The 18,199-nt window shown below is 44.7% G+C and overlaps 1 protein-coding gene across 5 annotated transcripts; it reads right to left on the bottom strand.

The window, feature by feature from the left end:
• Nucleotides 1-2,545: 2,545 nt before the first annotated feature.
• Nucleotides 2,546-16,788, bottom strand: LOC143839947 (beta-1,3-galactosyltransferase 5-like). Of its 5 annotated transcripts, none has more exons than XM_077342733.1 (5): nt 16,658-16,788; nt 16,002-16,139; nt 11,248-11,311; nt 6,196-6,255; nt 2,546-3,631 (listed from the first exon to the last, which is right to left on the bottom strand). In XM_077342733.1, the coding sequence occupies exon 5, from the start codon at nt 3,629-3,631 to the stop codon at nt 2,684-2,686; it is 948 nt and encodes a 315-aa protein (XP_077198848.1). In that variant the 5' UTR covers nt 6,196-6,255; nt 11,248-11,311; nt 16,002-16,139; nt 16,658-16,788; the 3' UTR covers nt 2,546-2,683. The 5 variants fall into 5 exon arrangements, with proteins under 5 accessions (XP_077198848.1, XP_077198846.1, XP_077198847.1 ...); XM_077342731.1 differs by having other exon boundaries at nt 6,205-6,255; XM_077342732.1 differs by lacking the exon at nt 16,658-16,788 and adding an exon at nt 16,467-16,586 and having other exon boundaries at nt 6,205-6,255.
• Between the last annotated feature and the right edge of the window lie 1,411 nt (nt 16,789-18,199).

Below are 18,199 nucleotides of genomic sequence, written 5' to 3'. Positions count from 1 at the left end.
TTCAGGAAGAGAAAAGCAGCATATAAGAACCAGTTCTTCTAACTTAAATGACACAGCAAGCTGTTTTTGCCCTGTTGAGGAAACTTATTTGTAGGTATCAGTAAATGTAAGTTTCCGCAGTGGAGCAATCTCAGATTAGGAAAATGACATAGGAGGGAAGATCTGAGCATGGAAGTGCATGTCACATTGAAGGTCCTCATTGCAGAACTGTGGAAGGTGCGAAGAAAATGTAAAATGTATTTAGGCCCTCTAGGTGAAAAATTCTCTTGCATCTTTCGCTCAGTTATGTTGACTGAGACCATCTTACCTAATGCAGAGATGAGGCAGAAACGTCTACTAACAGAGACTGGTTAAAAGATGAGGTCAGGGCAGTCAATCCCACAGAGATGGCGTGGGAAACTTTCTTTGTGTATGTGCACTTTGGGACTCATGAGAGCCATGAGAATCCTGGCATGCTATCAATTCATTCTTGACACACTGTCATACAAGTTTGGGAACTGCTACATAACTTGGTCTTATACTGCATCCATTCCAATGAGTTTTGACTCCCAGTCACTGCCTTGATCTAGACCCCTGTATGTGTTGCAGTGCTTATTATGGAGGTCCTGTTTATGCACTGTTCCCTAGTTCTTAACTGGAAGAAGAACATGCACATGGAACCATTACTGAGTATAGCTGCCTTTCCCATTGAATGACAAAGATAAAGACGTGACACTTGAAAGAATTCACTATGTATTTTGGCTGGCACTGAGGGATCACTGGAATGAAGTCACACAGGTTTTGGCTTGGATTGCTTCGTTTTCTTGACCACATTGACGATAATAACACATTTTGTTTTCTTTTCAGTTCTCTGTTTGGCTCACAACCGAATTAGGCGTAATTTTGTACTTTTAGCATATGAAAAGAAGCATAATTTGCAGGGAAATAATTATGAAATACTTTCTGGTAATATATTTAGTAACAGTAAATGAACATTTCTTGATTCCTTAGCTTTAACTACTGGATTTTTAATCCATGGCTCAGTAATGTTGTAAGGTTTGGCTTAAAAAAAACAGACTTGCACTTACTTGTAACTGTTGTTCATTGAGGCTTGCTGTGCAGACATGCATTGGAAAAGCACTTGCACAGGCCAGCCATGGACATTTTGTTTAAGCTTTAAAACTCCAAAGTGGAGGCAGCCCACCCCTTTCGGAGCCAGCACATATACAGGATTTCCCACAAAACATGTCATTTGCTCTGACAGCTGCACCCTCTTCTTCACTCAGTTCCCACTAAGCTGCTGTGAGCTTTCTTTCTTTCTTTCTTTCTTTCTTTCTTTCTTTCTTTCTTTCTTTCTTTCTTTCTTTCTTGAGCTAGTGAGAGCTCACAGCAGGGTAGGAGAGGAATGTGTGTCTGCACAGAAGACATCGATAAACAACATAGGTAAGGGTAATTCTGTTTTCATTTTTTTCTTCTGATGATGCAGCTCCACACTGGGACCATTAGTAAACTACTCGCCAGAGAAGGCAAGATGAGTCTCTCACTGAAACAGAGCCTGAAGTATAGCTTTGCCCACATCTGCTTTTCTTACTTGCAGGTCCAGCCCATGTCTGACAAATTTATCCTCTGATGACCAGGTTGCTATCTTACAGATGTCCAGACCCATCAATGAAAAACAGCTGACAACCCCCACACTTGACTGGAGTTTGCTTTCACCTTGTAAGGACATGACTCTCCCACTCCCTGTAACAGGAATGGATGGCAGCTACCACCCAACTAGACACTGACTGGGCTGATGGGGGTTCTGCTGAGGGGGCCTCGTTCACTGTGTGCCCTTTTTTTTAGCAAAGGAGGATGGCTGAAAAGATCACTGAAGATTGTAAAGCGGCTGTTGATGGAACTGCCTCTGTTCCATATAGAAGGCAGTAGTAAATTCATGCTGCCTTTGGAAAATTGTTGCCTGTGGACTGGAGGCAGAGGAAAAACACTCAACGATCTGGCTGCCATGGTTAAAATGGGACCTGACCTCCCTTGATTCAAAGCAAAGCAAATTCACACAATCTACACCTAATGGATATTACATGCTCATTGTGCTGTAGCAATCATATATAACTGTATGGGCTTGTCCTCATGAGGGGAAAAAAAACCGTTGTAAGTGGCTGCAGTAGCAAGGTTAGAGCTAATTTTCATTTAATTATTTTAATTTGGCCCACTATCTCACTGGAATTCAGTAACAGGTTGGTGCAACTTAGACACCGGACACTGGGGAGATTCTTAATGTCAAGCTTTCAGCCCCACATATGTAACCCAGAAAAGAAAAATGTGTATATAGTTAAACCTTAGAACAAAATTATTCAGATTCCTTTACACTTGCATCTGCTCACACTGTTAAAATGCACCCAAGTGAAGTCTTTAGCTTGTAAAGCTAATGCAAGTTCTAAAAAACCACTTTTTAAAAAGAGAGATTGTAAATCATCCTGGACTTATTCACATCTCAGTAATGATTCTCGGCCTAATGCCGAGTAAGACAGCAAAACACTGGCTCACGAGTAAGAACAGAAGGAAGTAAATTAAAATCAGAATGGAATTTAATTGTACTGTTAAGAGTCCCTTTTACTATATGGCTTCTGGTAACAGTACTGAAGTCAAGACTGCAGGATCTCTTGTGTAGCAATTTTAGATTGTATTTGATAGTTAAAATGTATCAGTAACCTGAACACTCTTCATCCACTGATTTCTCCAGTGCATTCCAGTAGACCAGCATGTCACGAGGTTTGACAAAATGGCTTGTCACAATTTTCTTAAAGTGACATACAGAAAATGTGACTCCTTCTGGAAAGAACATTTGCTTTGAATGGAGTTCTTCTGGTATAATATTTAGTTCAGCAAGGCAGAGACCTATGAAAACATCTTCCAGTTTGAAGAAAAGGATATTTTGTGAAACATTATACACCTGGTGAGCAACATCAGTGGATAAAACATAACCAGTCCCTGAGCAAAAAGGAGGGTAATTATTTCCTGGAAATTCATAGTAACTCACATACCACTTGCTGAAAATTTGTCGTATTGGATGCTCATTCAGTTTTAAATAGCCAGTGAAGAATCTGGTAGTCCTGTTTTTCTTTAGAAGGAGCTCCGTTAGGTGGAAGGGATTGACAAACACATCAGAGTCAGTTTTCATAACAAAGCTGGATTGTGGACAAAACTTGTGAACCCATTCAATGCCCATCATGGTCTTTAACGTTAAATTGTAATAAGTATCTATAAATTCCTTTTGGATGATGTCTCTATATTTTTGGCTTTCAGCAGTAACAGCAATCTGATTATTATGATTCAAACTAATTCCCAGAAGAAAAAGCGTCACAATGTGCTTGTTGGCAATTAAGTTTGCTTTGCCCCATGTGTCACGGATAGCCATCCGGGTGTCTGACTGGCTGTCAGGAGATGACGTTACAAGAATTACCAGGAATGGAGGGTTCCTACTGCAATTTACATGTGGAAGGTGCAAAAATTGTCCACTTGCCCTTTTAAATAAAATAGTCTCATTTGTTTGACAGAATAGACATATTCTGATAGAAGTTAGCTTGTAAAATAATCCAACAGAGACCAAAACCAAAGTGAAAACAATCGTTCTCAATCTCTTAGAAGTCATCTGAAATAAAAGGAGGACAATGATATAAAGAGCACTGATGCTTAGTAAACTGAGGTATCTTTGGGTATGATTGATTACAGGTCACTCTGACAGTGGCAGCCACTGAAACAAATGGATGAAAAGAACAAGATTACAGCTGTACAGTTGAAGAAAATTTGTGAACTGGAAAACTGAGTTTTCTATATGGAATGCCGCTGGAACTGGATAAAATGGTTTAATACTTCTTCATCCACATGCAATGGGTTGGATTCTGCCAGTGTTTTTTGATTAATGTCACCCCATGACCCTCCTTACTCTTGTCCAAAATGGCTTTTTAGATGCAAGTTCCATGATCGCAAGTGTAGCCATTTGAGTGGTTAAAGAGAAACCCATCTTCCCCTTTTCAACAATAGCAAAATTGGCTGGATCCAATCCACTAATAACTAACAACCTTAGTTTCACACATGGAAACTGGTGAATAGAGAAATGCTAGAAAGGCCATATATTCCCGTTATGTGAAGTGTTCAGTTTTTCATACAGGGACTAAATTTCACAAATGTCCCTTTACCTGAAAAAAGTATAGTTGATACTCCTTTATTATTTCTAAAATTAGTATACTGAAAACTGGCAAGGGAAGGTAAGTAGAGTAGCTAATAAGGGTATGGGGGAAAAAGTTAATTTCAGGTTTGGATTGAATCAGGAGAGAACCGAACTGCGCAGACCAATCCTTCCGAGAGCTGTCTCTCTACAGAATCAGCTGTTTGGCAGGATCAGTCTAGTGCAGCGGTTCTCAACCTCCATACGGTCGCGACCCCAACTGCGGCAGGGACAGTGAATGCATGTGTGGGGGTAGCATGCACAGGTGCGCAGGGGCAGGCGCAGAACAATCTGGAGGCATCTATTGCCATGGCTCCACCACTGCCAGCTGCCACCTGCCATCGCCCATCAACTGCTGCTGCCTGCTGCCATCTGCTACCACCACTACTGCTGCCAGCTGCTGCCAATGCTGCCATGGTGGCCAACAACCTGGCGACCCCACGGAAGGGGTCAGGTGAACCCACTTGGGGTCGGGACCCCAAGGTTGAGAACCACAGGTCTAGTAGATCTGCAGAAAGATGATGTTCAGAGACACAGTTCTGTTTGGCTCTCACCTACCCCACTCCGGGCCTGGCTCCTCTGGCTGACAGCTGGGTTTATCAGGCCAGGATTGGCCAAACCAGAATGGATGGTGGGTGTTGTTTGGGGAGGCAAAAAGCCCAGTCCAATCCAATTTTTTCCAAGCAGCCCAGCAGACCCCAGTCTGATCAGCTATTTGGTAGGCTGTGCATGGGGGTTGTGCAAATCTCCTCTCTCCCCAGCCCAACAAACAGCTTATCTGTGGAGAGAAGGCCTCCCAATGGATTGGCTTGGGCAATGTAGAGGAAGGGGTTTTGAACTGCCCCTTGTCTGCACAGCCTGACAAACAATTGACCCTCTCCATGGATTACTTGGGCTCTCTGTGGATTGTTTCCCTTGCACAATCTACCAGCTGGCAGCCAGCAGTTCGTTTTGCTTTTTTCCCTTTGGAGGACGTAGGAAGCAAAAGGGAAGGTTTAAATAGATTCCAGCCATTTAAACTTAAGAGCTGACTGATGGGCTGAAGACACTGTTAAATTTAAATGTCCGGTCATGTCCCTTTCACTTCCCAAAGGGAAAAATTGAAAGAGAAACCACCAAATAAAAACCTCAGTTGATCTGGGTTTCAGTGATTCAGTCCCAGGGGATTGTGATTTGGTTTAGAGCAGTGGTCCTCAACCCCTGGTCCAGAGATGGGTACAGGTCTGTTGATCATTTGGTACCGGGCCGCGGATCCTCCTCGTCCTCCCCGGCTGCTGACTCGGGGGCTGCCCTGCCACTCTGCCGCTGGCTCACCTTTGGGGCTCTCCGGCGGCCACCATGGCTGGGGCTCCCGCTTGGCGTGGCACTGCGCAGCTGCTGCTGGCAGCGCCCCCCAGTGGGCAATGGGCTGTCAGGGGCGCTGGCAGGAAAGCAAGTGGAGCAGGGGCTCAGACGGCGGCAGCATCCCTCAGCAAAAGACTACCCCCCCACCAGACCTCAGTAAAATTGTCAAGCGTTGACTGGTCCCCAGTGATTAAAAGATTGGGGACCACTGGTTTAAAGGATTAAAAAATAAACCCACTGAATTGCATTGATTCAGAGTTGTTGTTGTTTTTTGCTATAGTGAAGCAAATCAGACATCCCTAGTAACAAAAAAAAAGCTTTCATGATTTGATACTTCGCTCGTTTGTGTGGTAGAAAGGAAACTGAAGCAGCCTTATTCTGGGCCTCAAGCATAAAAGGATTTTAAAAGTAAGTTAAGAAGCAGCTGATATTTAAAAAAATGCTCAGCCTAATTTCTATTTATTTTTTTCTTTAGATGTACAAGAAATTCAAAAGCTTCATGAAATAAGGCTGTTATTATTTATTGGAAATTATTCCATTATATCTATGCCTAAAATTTTCCTGATTTTATAATGGTGTAATTACATTTTCTTGTTTAAAATAAACTATTATAGATAAACAAAAAAGTACAGGTATTCACTTACTTCTCTTACCTTTAAGGGATAGTTACATTTAGAAAGAAAGCTTGAGTGGCAAGGCAGCTTCTAGAGAAATCCAGAACACAAAGTGTGTTAATGTATTCCAAATACATTTTACTCCCATATTCATGAAAGTGTAAATTCTTACATTTATAAGCATGAGTTCCCTCCCCAAAACAAATGAGCATACTAGGAATTGTGTAATGTTCTAACCCACCATAAGCCAGATTGTTGAGAGCAGCAGGTAAAAAATCTAATAAATAGACAAGCATTTTATCTAAATCAAATAAGTAACATGTTTCCTAGCGAGGTTTCCACATGGAAGTGAGCTGCTGAATGTTCTTCTAAGGTCACAGCTAATATAGCACAGCTGCAATGGGGCTCCCACATGGCAGGTTCCCCCATGTTTCTCTGCTCCAGACCCCCACAGCAGCTTTCCCTGGGGCACTGAGTCCTTTTTTTTCATGGCAACTGAAAATTGCTGTATTGATATATGTGTCACAGGTTCTCTAAATATAAGGTGACCAGATTTTAAGTTTAGTAAAGAGGGACACCATTGACATGGGAGTTGCCAAACTCCAGGTTTGGCCTAAAGTTCTGGAATCACCACTCAAGCCTGCATAGCTTGGTACAGAACAAGAACCAAATGTTCATGCAATACCAATCTTTGATTTTTTCAGTTTTCTATGAAATGCAGTGTTCTAATATGAATTTAATTATGTAAAGCCAGTTTTCCATTCTGAAATGAAGATAGCATATATTTCTTTATCAGATAGCACTAAGAGACATGTGAATGTTTAGCTTATCTACCTTTATAGATAAAACTGGCAAGTTAAACATTTTTAAACAAGCTAAACATTTACGTAATGTAAGGTGAAATGGGGTTTTAGTGCCGGGGAAGGAGGAGGAGGAGCATGCCACGGGGTGGGGGCAGGGCCAGGAAGACTGAAGAAGGAGCGTGGATTGGAAGGGTGGGGTGGGGCGGGGTGGGGCAAGCGAGTGAGCGAGCAATGCCGGCCTAGGAGGAGGATGCCGCCGGGGGGTGGGGGGCAGGGCCAGGAAGACTGAAGAAGGAACACAGATTGGAAAGACATCTAAATACCCAGTTTTTATTTTTATTTTTTTAAGTCTCAAGCTGCTTCTATTGCAGGGATATTAATTTAAAATTAACAATTTTTAAACATTGGCATTTGGTTATCAACATCCCTGGATATCAAGAAAAATCTTTGGTAGCTTTAAGACTTTCTAAGAATATGGCTGATTTGGTGACTCATTCTCATACCAAGGCTACTTACATTGATAGAACACTTTCTAAGGGGAACTTCAAATATGGCTCATGCCAAGTGTGCAAATTAATGTTGGAAATTGATCAGTATCACTTTAAGGCAGTGGTCCCCAACCTTTATGAGGCTGGGGACCAGCAGGGCATCGGCCTGGGTTCTCCTCCGCTCACTGGGACCTTCACCACTGGGGGAGCACAGGTGGGTGGCTGAGGGGGGCGCCCTTCTCCCGCTTCCAGGAGCAGCCTGTGATGCGGCGAGGCGGCTCCCAGCCCCGGGAGAAGGCCGAGGGACGTGCCCGGCTAGCTGGGGGGGGGGGCACGGTTTCTTCCACGGCGCGTGAAGCGACCTGACCGCACCCCCCCTTACACTTGCCGTACCTGCAGGCCGCCGACTGCTGCCCACATTGGGAGCCCTTGCTCCAGCCAAAGGGACTGCCCCTTTGCCTGGCCACCCCCACAACGAGGGAGCCAGGGGGGAAAGCCTACCCTCCCTCACAAATCACCGGCACGCCGTGACCATACTGCTTTGACTTTTCTGCGGCTGTGAGCCGACCGGGGCCCAACCACTTCCCCACAGCCAAAGGGACGTGCTGCCATGCTCCTTGCCCTTCGCCAAGGGCTGCGTTGTCGTCATGAGACAGCAGAGGACCAAACCATTCAGGGACGGCACAGGAATGTCCTGCCCATGCCTTCCCCGAACTCTGCAATGATGCCACGAGCCAGCCGGAGCCCAAATGCTTCGGGGAAGGCTGCGCAGAGCCACGCCCGTGCTCCTTTGCCTTCTCGGAACCTTGCCACGTGCCCGGAGGCCACCCGCGCTTAAAACCCTTTGCCGATTCCCAGCGAGCATGCAGCCTATGCTCCTTTGCCTTCCCCGCGGCCTCGGATGCGCCCCCCCCATGCGAGCCTTCTGCTTCTGTGCCTCCTTCTCCTCCCTGCAGGCCTCCCTCTCTTTCTCCTGCAGTCCAACAGGTGAGCCCGGGAACACGGCCCCCGGGGGGCGGGGGGAGAGACTGCTAGCGGCCGCTGTATTTCACCTACACCGGGCTTATCTTCTAGTATTATACATAATCTGATTGACAAGATTGTAAGAAAAGTTACATATACTGTAACATTCCTTGGTGTGCAGATGTAAGGAAGGTCTTTAAAAATGTTAAAAAATATTAAAAGGAACGTTTTTTGTATATAACTTCTTTATTAGATTTTCATACAATTTTCATTAATGTGCTAGTTATGCCATTGACAAAAATAATATTGAAAATGTCCAATTACCGGTTCATGTTTTGGCTTGACTGACGAGTTTGTTCAGGAAAGATTTTTTTCAGCATTAGAAAACTCAGAGCATTAGCCTCACTGTCAGTTTTCTCTGATCACTTAGTACCTGGAGGCTAGCAACTCTGGCTTCCCAGCAGTATGGAACCCAGAGCAGATAAACTATGTAGAAATAGCCTGGTGTTTATTTTCAATTCCATTTGTTTGTTTGTTTATTTGATAGATTACTATGCCGTCATTCGTACACCAGCTAGCCTGCAGCGGCTTACAACATAATTTAAAATAATAAAAGCAGTACAATCAAAAACATAACATTAAAAAAGCCTCACACACTTCCCTACCGCCACCCCCCCCAAGCCACCCACCCCAACACCAAGCTATGAAAATGCTGCTAATATGTGCCCAGGAAGATGTAATACAGATGTAACGCAATTTGTCCTCTTTTCCCCCAAATCATGAGAATTTCTAGAAAGCCTTTTTACAGTCAGCTTTCCTCATGAGACAAAGCAGTTGTTATTGAATCTACAGGCTGAGGCTGTGTGACAGTGAGGGCTTTTCTGCACAAAGGAAATGTAGTGAAATCCTTACCTTTTGCAAACACCATATCTTTGGCGCTTTGCACAATGTTGTCCTCATTCAGTGACCCGGCAGAAAACCAGCAGCTACATCCTCCATTTTAAAGCGCTAGTGTGGAAATCACATAAACTGGATTCCCCCAACTATTTAGCACGAGAGGGAGGAAAGCAACCAGCAAGCCGCATGCCAAGGACATGAGGTGAGCTGAAGTAGCGCTAGCTCCGGCTCCAGAGCCTGCCCCAGCCTCCCTCTTCCTTCTCCCGGGGACGGGGCTTCATTTTTTTTTAATTAAAAATGCATGGAATAACGAATAGGTGTACAGTCGCCCAGGGAGAGCAAAACAAAAACAGAAACTTTTCCCCGTGTTTGCACAGAAAGCGTGCCTCTTCCCTGCCCCTCCAAAAAAAAAAAAAATGGGAAAAAGCCTCAAGGCTTGTGATTCCAAGAGGCATGGCTGTAAAAACAGCCCTATGTGTAGACACATACATGTTTAAATTGAGAACTTCTGTTTTTAAAAAAATTGGCTCACATTGCAATCCCTTTAAAAGACGGAGAAAGGTGATTGGCTGCCTGTCTTGACTGACAGGTGAAAGAGAGGAGCGTGGATAGCACATTCCCTTCTTCTGCCATTTCAAGCAGGCGTGCAGAGTGGCAAGACGTGTGGGATGGCGGCAGAGGAGCCAGGAGGTGAGGAATTCCTAGAAGCATGATTTTTTTAGCATTACCCCATTGTGCTGTTGTAAGCCTAATTTTTTAAATGTGCTGAATTGCCCTGAGTGTTCATTGTAGAGCTCATTAAGCAGTGGAGTGTTAACCCAGGCCTGAACAACCAGTCATCTGCCAACTGAAATGTAACCCCGCAGTCAGGTGTTATGGCTTGCTATCATTTGCCAGCTTCCTTGGCATCACCAGTCCCAGGAAAGCAGGAAAAGCCAGGAGGGTATTCATATCCCTCCTAGAGTCCTAAGGCTAGTAAGCTAAATAACTGGTTGGGTGGCATAGATCACATTGTGCTGGAATGGCCATCACATAGAATGCAGAGCTATACACCGCAACGGGATGATATTGATGCACTCTGGGATAATTCAGTATTTAAATTTCTTTTATTGATGGTGGACCTGCCAATTTCTCACGTCACTTTGCCTTGTTCAGATCAGCATGGGCATAACCAGAATGCCTTTATGGCTTGGGAATTTCACTTGATCAGACATCTACTCTAATGACATACCAAAAGTCTTCCAAAATACTCAAAAAGCCTCTTGAGAAGGATGCAGAAGTCAGAAGAGACTGGCTTTCAAATTTAATGCTAAGGCACACTCATACTAGACTCCATAGTATGAAAATTATGGAGTCTGCCTTTGGCTTCTGCTACAAAGGGATCTGTGCCACTTCTAAGCTCTTCATGAAATAGTAGCATATTAACTTTTTATCCAGGTCCTTGACTGAGATGTCTGATTGCCTATATATTATTTACATGGAGATTAATATTTAATAGATTGATTGGTGTGGCCATGTTCTGTAATATTCAAGCATAACATTTTTGTATAAAAATCAGAATATATTTGAGCTGCAAAAATATGTTTTACGTGTTGTAAGAGTTACTAATTTTCTCCCTTTACCTAAAGTAACAAATCACTAGGCACAGAACCAGCTTTATAAGCATCTGAGAATATAGCTTGATTCCACAGCACCCTAGTCAACAGACATTCATCCATAAAAAGAGCCCTTAAATGTCTGTTTTATACAAGTGTGCATCAAGTGATTAATTTACACCATTGAGTGATGACTTGTATGTGTGAAGCCCACACAAAATGCAGACTGCAAAATGCAGACTGCTATATCCTCCAGATGTATAAAGGGGATCTATCTCATGAGTGCAGCTGCAGAAACAAAGTTAGGCCTGGCCATATTTAAACATTTTGACTTACCTAAGGAATCATATGGGAAGGCTCTTGCTCGAACTATCTGCTTTCTGAATCTAAAATCAGAGGCCTGAGGGCAAAATCATAGTTATTGTTTTCAGGCAAACAGATCTGGAAACAAAGAACCAAAAAGACATTTTAAAATATTAGTCAATAATTAGGGCTTTGAGGAACCCAGCTTGGAGTAGCAGTTAAGAGCGGCTGCTTCTAAACTGGTGAGCCTGGTTTGATTTCCCGCTCATCTGCATGCAGCCAGCTGGATGACCTTGGCCTCATCATAGCATTGAAAGAGCTGTTCTGACCAAGCAGTAATATCACAGCTCTCTCGGCCTCACCTACCTCACAGGGTGTCTGTCATGGGGAGAGGAAAGAGACTCTTGGTAGAGAAAAGTGTCATATAAAACCCAACTCATTTTCTATCCGGATTTAGTGGAGGCCGGTGGTCCTAGCCCACCTTCTTCAACTTCTCATACTGACCAGTCCTCTAGCTTCTTCACCCTACTATTGTAACCAGAATGACTTCCTCCATTTCACATTAACACACTTTCTCTGAGTGTTTGTAGTTGATTCACAAATGGTTATTTCATAACTTAGCGATTTTTCAATCAATGCATATCATATCAACTCAAAGTGAGACCTAGTATAAGGCACCAAAGTGGGCTTCAAGGAAGTGATTGCCTCCTGAAATTTCCATCTACGCATTCCAAATATTTGAAATTGTCTCCTATTGGTCTGGAAAAATGAAACAAATTCATAGCAGGGTCATCATAAGGGCTTCTCAGAAGTGTGTGTGTATGGGGGGGGGGTTGTTAATGTCCTCCAATATCCCACATAGAACCATTCGCTAGTGGTCCAGAGTATGGAGATGAGTTTATAGAGCGGGTTAGATGACACCTTTAGAGACATTTCAGGGTCATGAAGCCCATTTCCTTCATCTTGGAGTAGATGTTCCAGAAGAAAGGACAGCTGGATTTGGGCCTCTAGAAGGAGGCAGAGCCCCTGTCATTTGTTTGTGATGCAAGAGGCATGCCCATATTGCTTCTATATATATCACATGTAGTATTGATTTCATCCATCAGGGATGGAGGAGAAAACTCCTTGAGGAAAGGACCCTGCCTCTCAGCCTGCCCTGCCCACATCTCAAGTATAGCAAAAGAGCCATCCCCATGTGACTTGGCTGACCTGGACCACCAGGACTTTTATCAGTTATATTAGTGTCCGGTCCCCAGGCATCCATTCACATGCTTCTTGACCCTTTCTTGCTTGCTTAAAACAGGTAGCCAAGAAATAGGATGTCCTCTGGGAGAGATTGCCAACTTCTCCCTGGCTACCGGGGAGTTCTGAGAGGTGCTAAAGGGGGGGAGTCCACCTTTTACTGAAGAAACCATCACTGGATCCATGGGGCCAGGGAAAGTACCACCTAGTATTGCATCTTGTGTTTCTCAGTAAGGCGGTGGAATAGACCACTGCGGACCAGCTCCTGGCAGTCTTGGAAGAGACTCCGGCTATCAAGCCATACCAGTTGGGCTTCCATCCTGGCCATGGGGATGAGATGGTGTTGGTCACCTTGACAAATGATCTCACATAATCCCTTCTTAAAAACTAGCATTATGTTGGCAGCTTTCTAGCCCTTTGCTAAGGAGAGTGATTTTTTTGTGTGAATTCACTCTTAAACTTCACTCATTATTTGTGTGTCTTGGTCTTCAGATAATTTCTTATAAAAATCAGTTCAGGAATGGGAAAATGTCCAACATCTACTGCAGTGGGGGGGGGGGACATACAAAGAACTTGTTCAGCTTTGCAATCTCCCTGAACTTTTTCAGTGATTCAGTTGCTGGCCTACAACCCTTAGCTGAGGATGAGAGACAGGTCATGGACCAAGGAGTTCTGGAGCAACTCTTGCAGGTCCTGCCATCCAAAACCAGACACTGGGTAGTTTGTTGGAAGTCCGCAGGGTGGAAAGAAGCCATGAACTTGTGGGAGATACTACCTGGTTAAAAAGAGTTGGGATCCACTTCATGGAAAACCTAGGTCAGGCAGCAGCAGCTCCCAGTTGTACTGGGGATCAGGGATCACTCCTCCTGCTTGGGTCTTAAAAGGGAGGGCCTGAATCTCCCTCTGATCCCTTACTGGAGAAGCCCCAGTGTGGAAAAGGCTGGTCAAGGGATGGCTGGGCCCACACCACAGCCAGAGGACAAAGACCTGGAACCCCCAAAGCATCCAGGAGTGTGGGAACCCTGTTACACCTGTGGGGCATTTTAAGAAGAAATGCCCCCTGGTGGAATGTGATGATGGCTGGGGCATCACCATGCAGGTATACATGATGACAGCAGGGACACCCCCAGCCCTCAATAATAGTTGAAATACTACCAGGGTGATGACTGTTGGTTATGTTGGATAGTAGCAGTTCAGTCTCCACTTGCTGCCTGACAAACTGCCCATCGTATGGGTCACCTGCTTCCATGAGCAGCATGGACTTGACACCATTGCCCAGCTGTTCTTTGTGAAGAGCAGAAAACAGGATTTTAAATGGCTTAGAGCTATTCATCTGACTCTGTGGTTGGATCATTTTAATAGATATCCCCCTGTGGTGAATTTTGGCATTCCTTTAAGTCTAAACCCAAGGAAATAGTGATCTGTCCATGACAAAGTAAATTCTTCCGCCCTTAGATCACATTCCTCCTGTTCAAATCAAAATGCCAGGTCAGGAGTGTGACCTGCATAATGTGTGGGACTAGTTATAACCTGAGACAAGCCCATGATTGTTACAGAGGCTATGAAATCCTGAGACCGCCTCAAGACAACCAGCCAGGTGGGCCTCAACATCACCCCTGAGACCCCCTGTATCAGCTCAGGCAGGGAGACTGTTAGGCAGTAGTTTGGGCAGTACACTAGCAGAGTCCCAATCCTGCCTCAGCCGTAACATTAGATACACAGCGGCACTCTGACTTCAAGAGGACATTTCCTCAGTCCATAAGTTAGGAGTCTTCAAGCCTCATGACTTTACCATCCTTCCCTTACATTTCCTTCCTTTAGCAACAAAGATACCATTTAAAAAATCCCAGTGATTAAAAAGAAAACAAGTTTCAGGGTTTTCTGTTTAGCCTGTTGCTTTGTCAATTAAAATATATGACAGCACACAGAAGGGTCCAGAGCTCTTCTGTGCCACCACCATGATGTGCAATGGAAATACAAAGCCACCTACCCAACTTGGGGAGAATTTGTAGCTTGTGCTGCCCACTTCGGCTGCCAGAACTGACGAGGTCTGTTCTGAAACTCAGAAGGGATTTCATTTGGATTAGTTACCTTTCTGAGATTAACAAACAGGGCATACTCCAAAATGATTAAGATTAGTTACACTCTGAATGCACATTCTTGCTTTGATTTTGTCACATGGCTACAGCTTTGTGGTGCCTTATTAAACCCTACTGTTGCTTATTAAAAGTTTGGATTGCCTTAATATTTGAGCTTGTCATTCAAATAAGTATGAACCTTGCAGTGCTTTCGCTATTACAAAACCGACCACTCTGGCTCTCAGTTATGGAAAAGTTCAGATCACCCACTGGATCCTTAAATGCACAGGCAATGGCAGGGAGTCTCCTGCTAGGGTCTTTCTTCTCCTTGCACAAACCTGGGAGGTGGGTACTGGCTACTGCTGTGATCCTTAGTTTTGTGCCTGATTGCCAACAAACGTGGATTTCAGCAGCATGAATCCTTTTCTTGGGTACTCGTTGAGCTGAGCTCCTCTGCCTTTTGCACCTATGGCTGCTTTGCTACTTGAAAGCTGCCTGTTTGGCTCATGAAACTATTCCTTCAAAAGAAGAACAGCTGGTTTTTTGTACCCCATTTTTCGCTAAAGGAGTCTCAAAATGATTTACAATTGCCTGCCCTCTTCATCTCCCCACAACAGACACCCTGTAAGGTAGATGGGGTGGAGAAAGCTCTGAGAGAACTGCTCCATGAAAACAGTTCTAAGAGAACTAAGACCTGCCCAAGGTCACCCAGCTGGCTGCCTGTAGAAGAGGCCTGGGGGAGCAAAACATGCTCTCCAGATTAGAGGCTGCCACACTTAACCACTACACCAAGCTTGCTCTCTCTCAAAAGCTGGAAACTTCACTGAATTGTGCACACTCACTCCCCCCCCTGCCACGCACACACACAGACACACACTAATGAGTATCCTGTATTTGTTAGATTTTTGCCAGCTAAAATACTTGTCACGTGAACTGTAAATATATGATTATCTCCAAGAGGTCTCTTAAAATCTTCATTTAATATCGGTCTATACCGGAGATAGTTTCCAACTTGGGCAGGGCACCTTGTACACTGACGGCTGCTTCCTTGAGAGCAACTTCACTGATCGCTGTGGACCGATCAAGGGGCACAGGATCACAAAACGAAGGACTCTTGCGCCCGGCACAACGGAATAGCTGAGCCATACCGGGGGCGCTGCGTTACACTACCTTGTATCAACGGCACTGGCTGAAATCCTACCCCCCCCCCCCCGGTGCTCCAAGCAGGACGGCATCCTTCAGCACCTCGGGAATGGTCAGCCTGAGTGCGACTGGTTTGGTTTTGGGGTGCCAAATGCGTTGTGCCTTTGGGGTTTTTTTACCTGGCACGCACGCATCCGCATGAGATCACAAGCCGCCGTTCCGAATGGACAAAGCCTGTTGAAGAGTTTCGAGGAGTGAATGCTTTAGTTGCAAAATCACCCCCCGCCCCCCGGTGTCCTTACCGTCCTCTTCGGCCATGCTCACCTTGCTTCGCCTGAGAGTTCCAGCGAGCGCGCTCCGATCCTTTGCCCAAGAAAAAAGTCAGGATTTGTCCCCTCAGTTTCCAGACATCTCCTTGGGCATCAAAGCTCTGTCGCCTCTCTCGTTTCCCGTATCACAGTGCTGCGATCGACAGCGAACCACAAGTTAGGAACAGTCGGCAAATGCTCTTGGGGACAGCGTAAAAGCTGGAACGGCCGCAGCGGCCCGGAGCGGGCATTAAGCAAACACGAGCACCGCAAAAACACAGTGGGATGCATTACAGACACTTAAGAGCAATAGATTTGAAATGGAAAGGTGGAAATCCCACGCCTATGTTAACCCTTACCAGTCAAAAGGCCTGAGAAACACCCCTAGGCTCCCAAACCACATCCCTAGTATCCCCCCACACATACACCTCTTTCCTGGTGTTAGGTCTACTACAAATTCAAAACATAGGATACTGCCTACACTTCTTTTTTGCTTGTTGTGTGGCAGTCTTGTTTTAGGCTGGAAAAAAGCCACTTTTTGTAAATAAGGTCCTCATTTGGAAGTAAGCCAGACAGGGAAAGAAAAAGCAAGAGAAACAAGCAATGGAAAATCCCATGGCAAGGAGTTTCCAGCATCCCAAATATAGAGACTATGGAAGAAGGGTTGCCAACCTTGGGTTAAGAAATTCCTGGAGTTCTGGGGTGGAGCTTGGAAAGGGCAGAGTCTGAGGAGGGGAAGAAGCTCGGCAGAAATATGATCCTCTCCAGCCCATCTCCTGAAGCTGTCACAGTGGAAAGCAATTATACTTAATCCCTCGCAATTCATGTTTGGATCATTGATATGCTATCTGTGGCTCTTCTGAGCACTGTTTCCTGTGAAACCTGCCCCACATTGGGATAATTTCCTTATTACTATAGGCCTGAGATAAAACTAACAGTTTTATATTTACAACACAATTTATCCACTGTATTATGTCAAGGTAGTGGAGATATAGGAATTCTGTGTCTGACTCTGTGTGAACATATGAAGTTTTCTGCCATGATGGTGTAGGAACACATGAAGCTGCCTTATACTGAATCGGACTCCTTTAAGGTCAGTATTGTCTACTCAGACTGGTATCAGCTCTCCAGAGGGCAGAGGTCTTTCATACCAGCTACTGTACGGTCCTTTTCACTGGATATGCCAAGGAGTGAACCGGAGACCTTCTGCATGCCAAGCAGAGGTTCTGCCATTGAGCTACGGTTCCTCCCCTTCAGTACCAAAACGTTGTCCAGTACCCAATTTTGTTGATTTGTCTCTTTGCCCTGGGTTGATTTTGGAATTTTCCTTGTCACCCTCTGCCCTTTCTGAAACCTGTGTGGAAACACTGCTGTGAGTGTATACAATTATCCATGAAGCCATGGCAGCTACAGATCCGACTCTGTTCTTTCATGAAATCATGAAAGCAACCTTGGTGTAGTGGTTAAGAGGAGTAGCTTCTGAAGAGCTGGGTTTGATTCCCCACTACTTCATATGCAACCAGCTGGGTGACCTTGAGCTAGTCATGGTCCTGTTAGAGCTGTTATCACAGAGTAGTTCTATCACAGCCCTCTCTCAGCCTCTCCTACCTCACAGGGTGCCTGTTGTGGGGAGAGGAAGGGAAGGCAATTGTAAGCCACTTTGTGATGTAATGTTACCCTTTGGGTGAAGTAGTTCTTTTTATCTATTCTAAATCTACTATTCATTCATTTTATTGAGTGCCACGAGTTCCTGTATTGTCAGAAAATGATGAAAATACTTATTTTCTTCTGGCTGTTGAAAAATGACACAGGCAGTGGCTGGCAGTCTTCATCTTAGTCTTCATCTCTAGCACGTTGGTTCCCCCATCCCACCACATACTGCCCACAGGGTGACCAAAGCCTCTCTTACAGCTTTCTAAGCTATATCACAGGAGATCTGTGGTGGGCAAAGGAAGTCTATTATTAAATGTCTTGGCTGCCCCTCCTTGCACAGCAGGCTGCTTACCTCAAAATTTGTACAAAGATTAAAGTAATAAAACAGAGCTCACCTACCTACCTACCTACCATTTGTTTATTTATTTAGAGATCACGCAGCAGAGATGTACATAAGAAGCAAACCTCCATCTAAAACATGCAGCCTAATAACAGAGAGCCAGTTTGGTGTAGTGGTTAGGAGTGCGGACTTCTAATCTGGCATGCCAGGTTTGATTCTGC

The sequence above is a fragment of the Paroedura picta genome, chromosome 6, assembly GCF_049243985.1.
Source record: "Paroedura picta isolate Pp20150507F chromosome 6, Ppicta_v3.0, whole genome shotgun sequence".
NCBI classification, from domain to species: Eukaryota; Metazoa; Chordata; class Lepidosauria; order Squamata; family Gekkonidae; genus Paroedura; species Paroedura picta.
The sequence above is the reverse complement of the archived record's forward strand: the minus strand, read 5'-3'. Positions and strand labels throughout refer to the sequence as shown.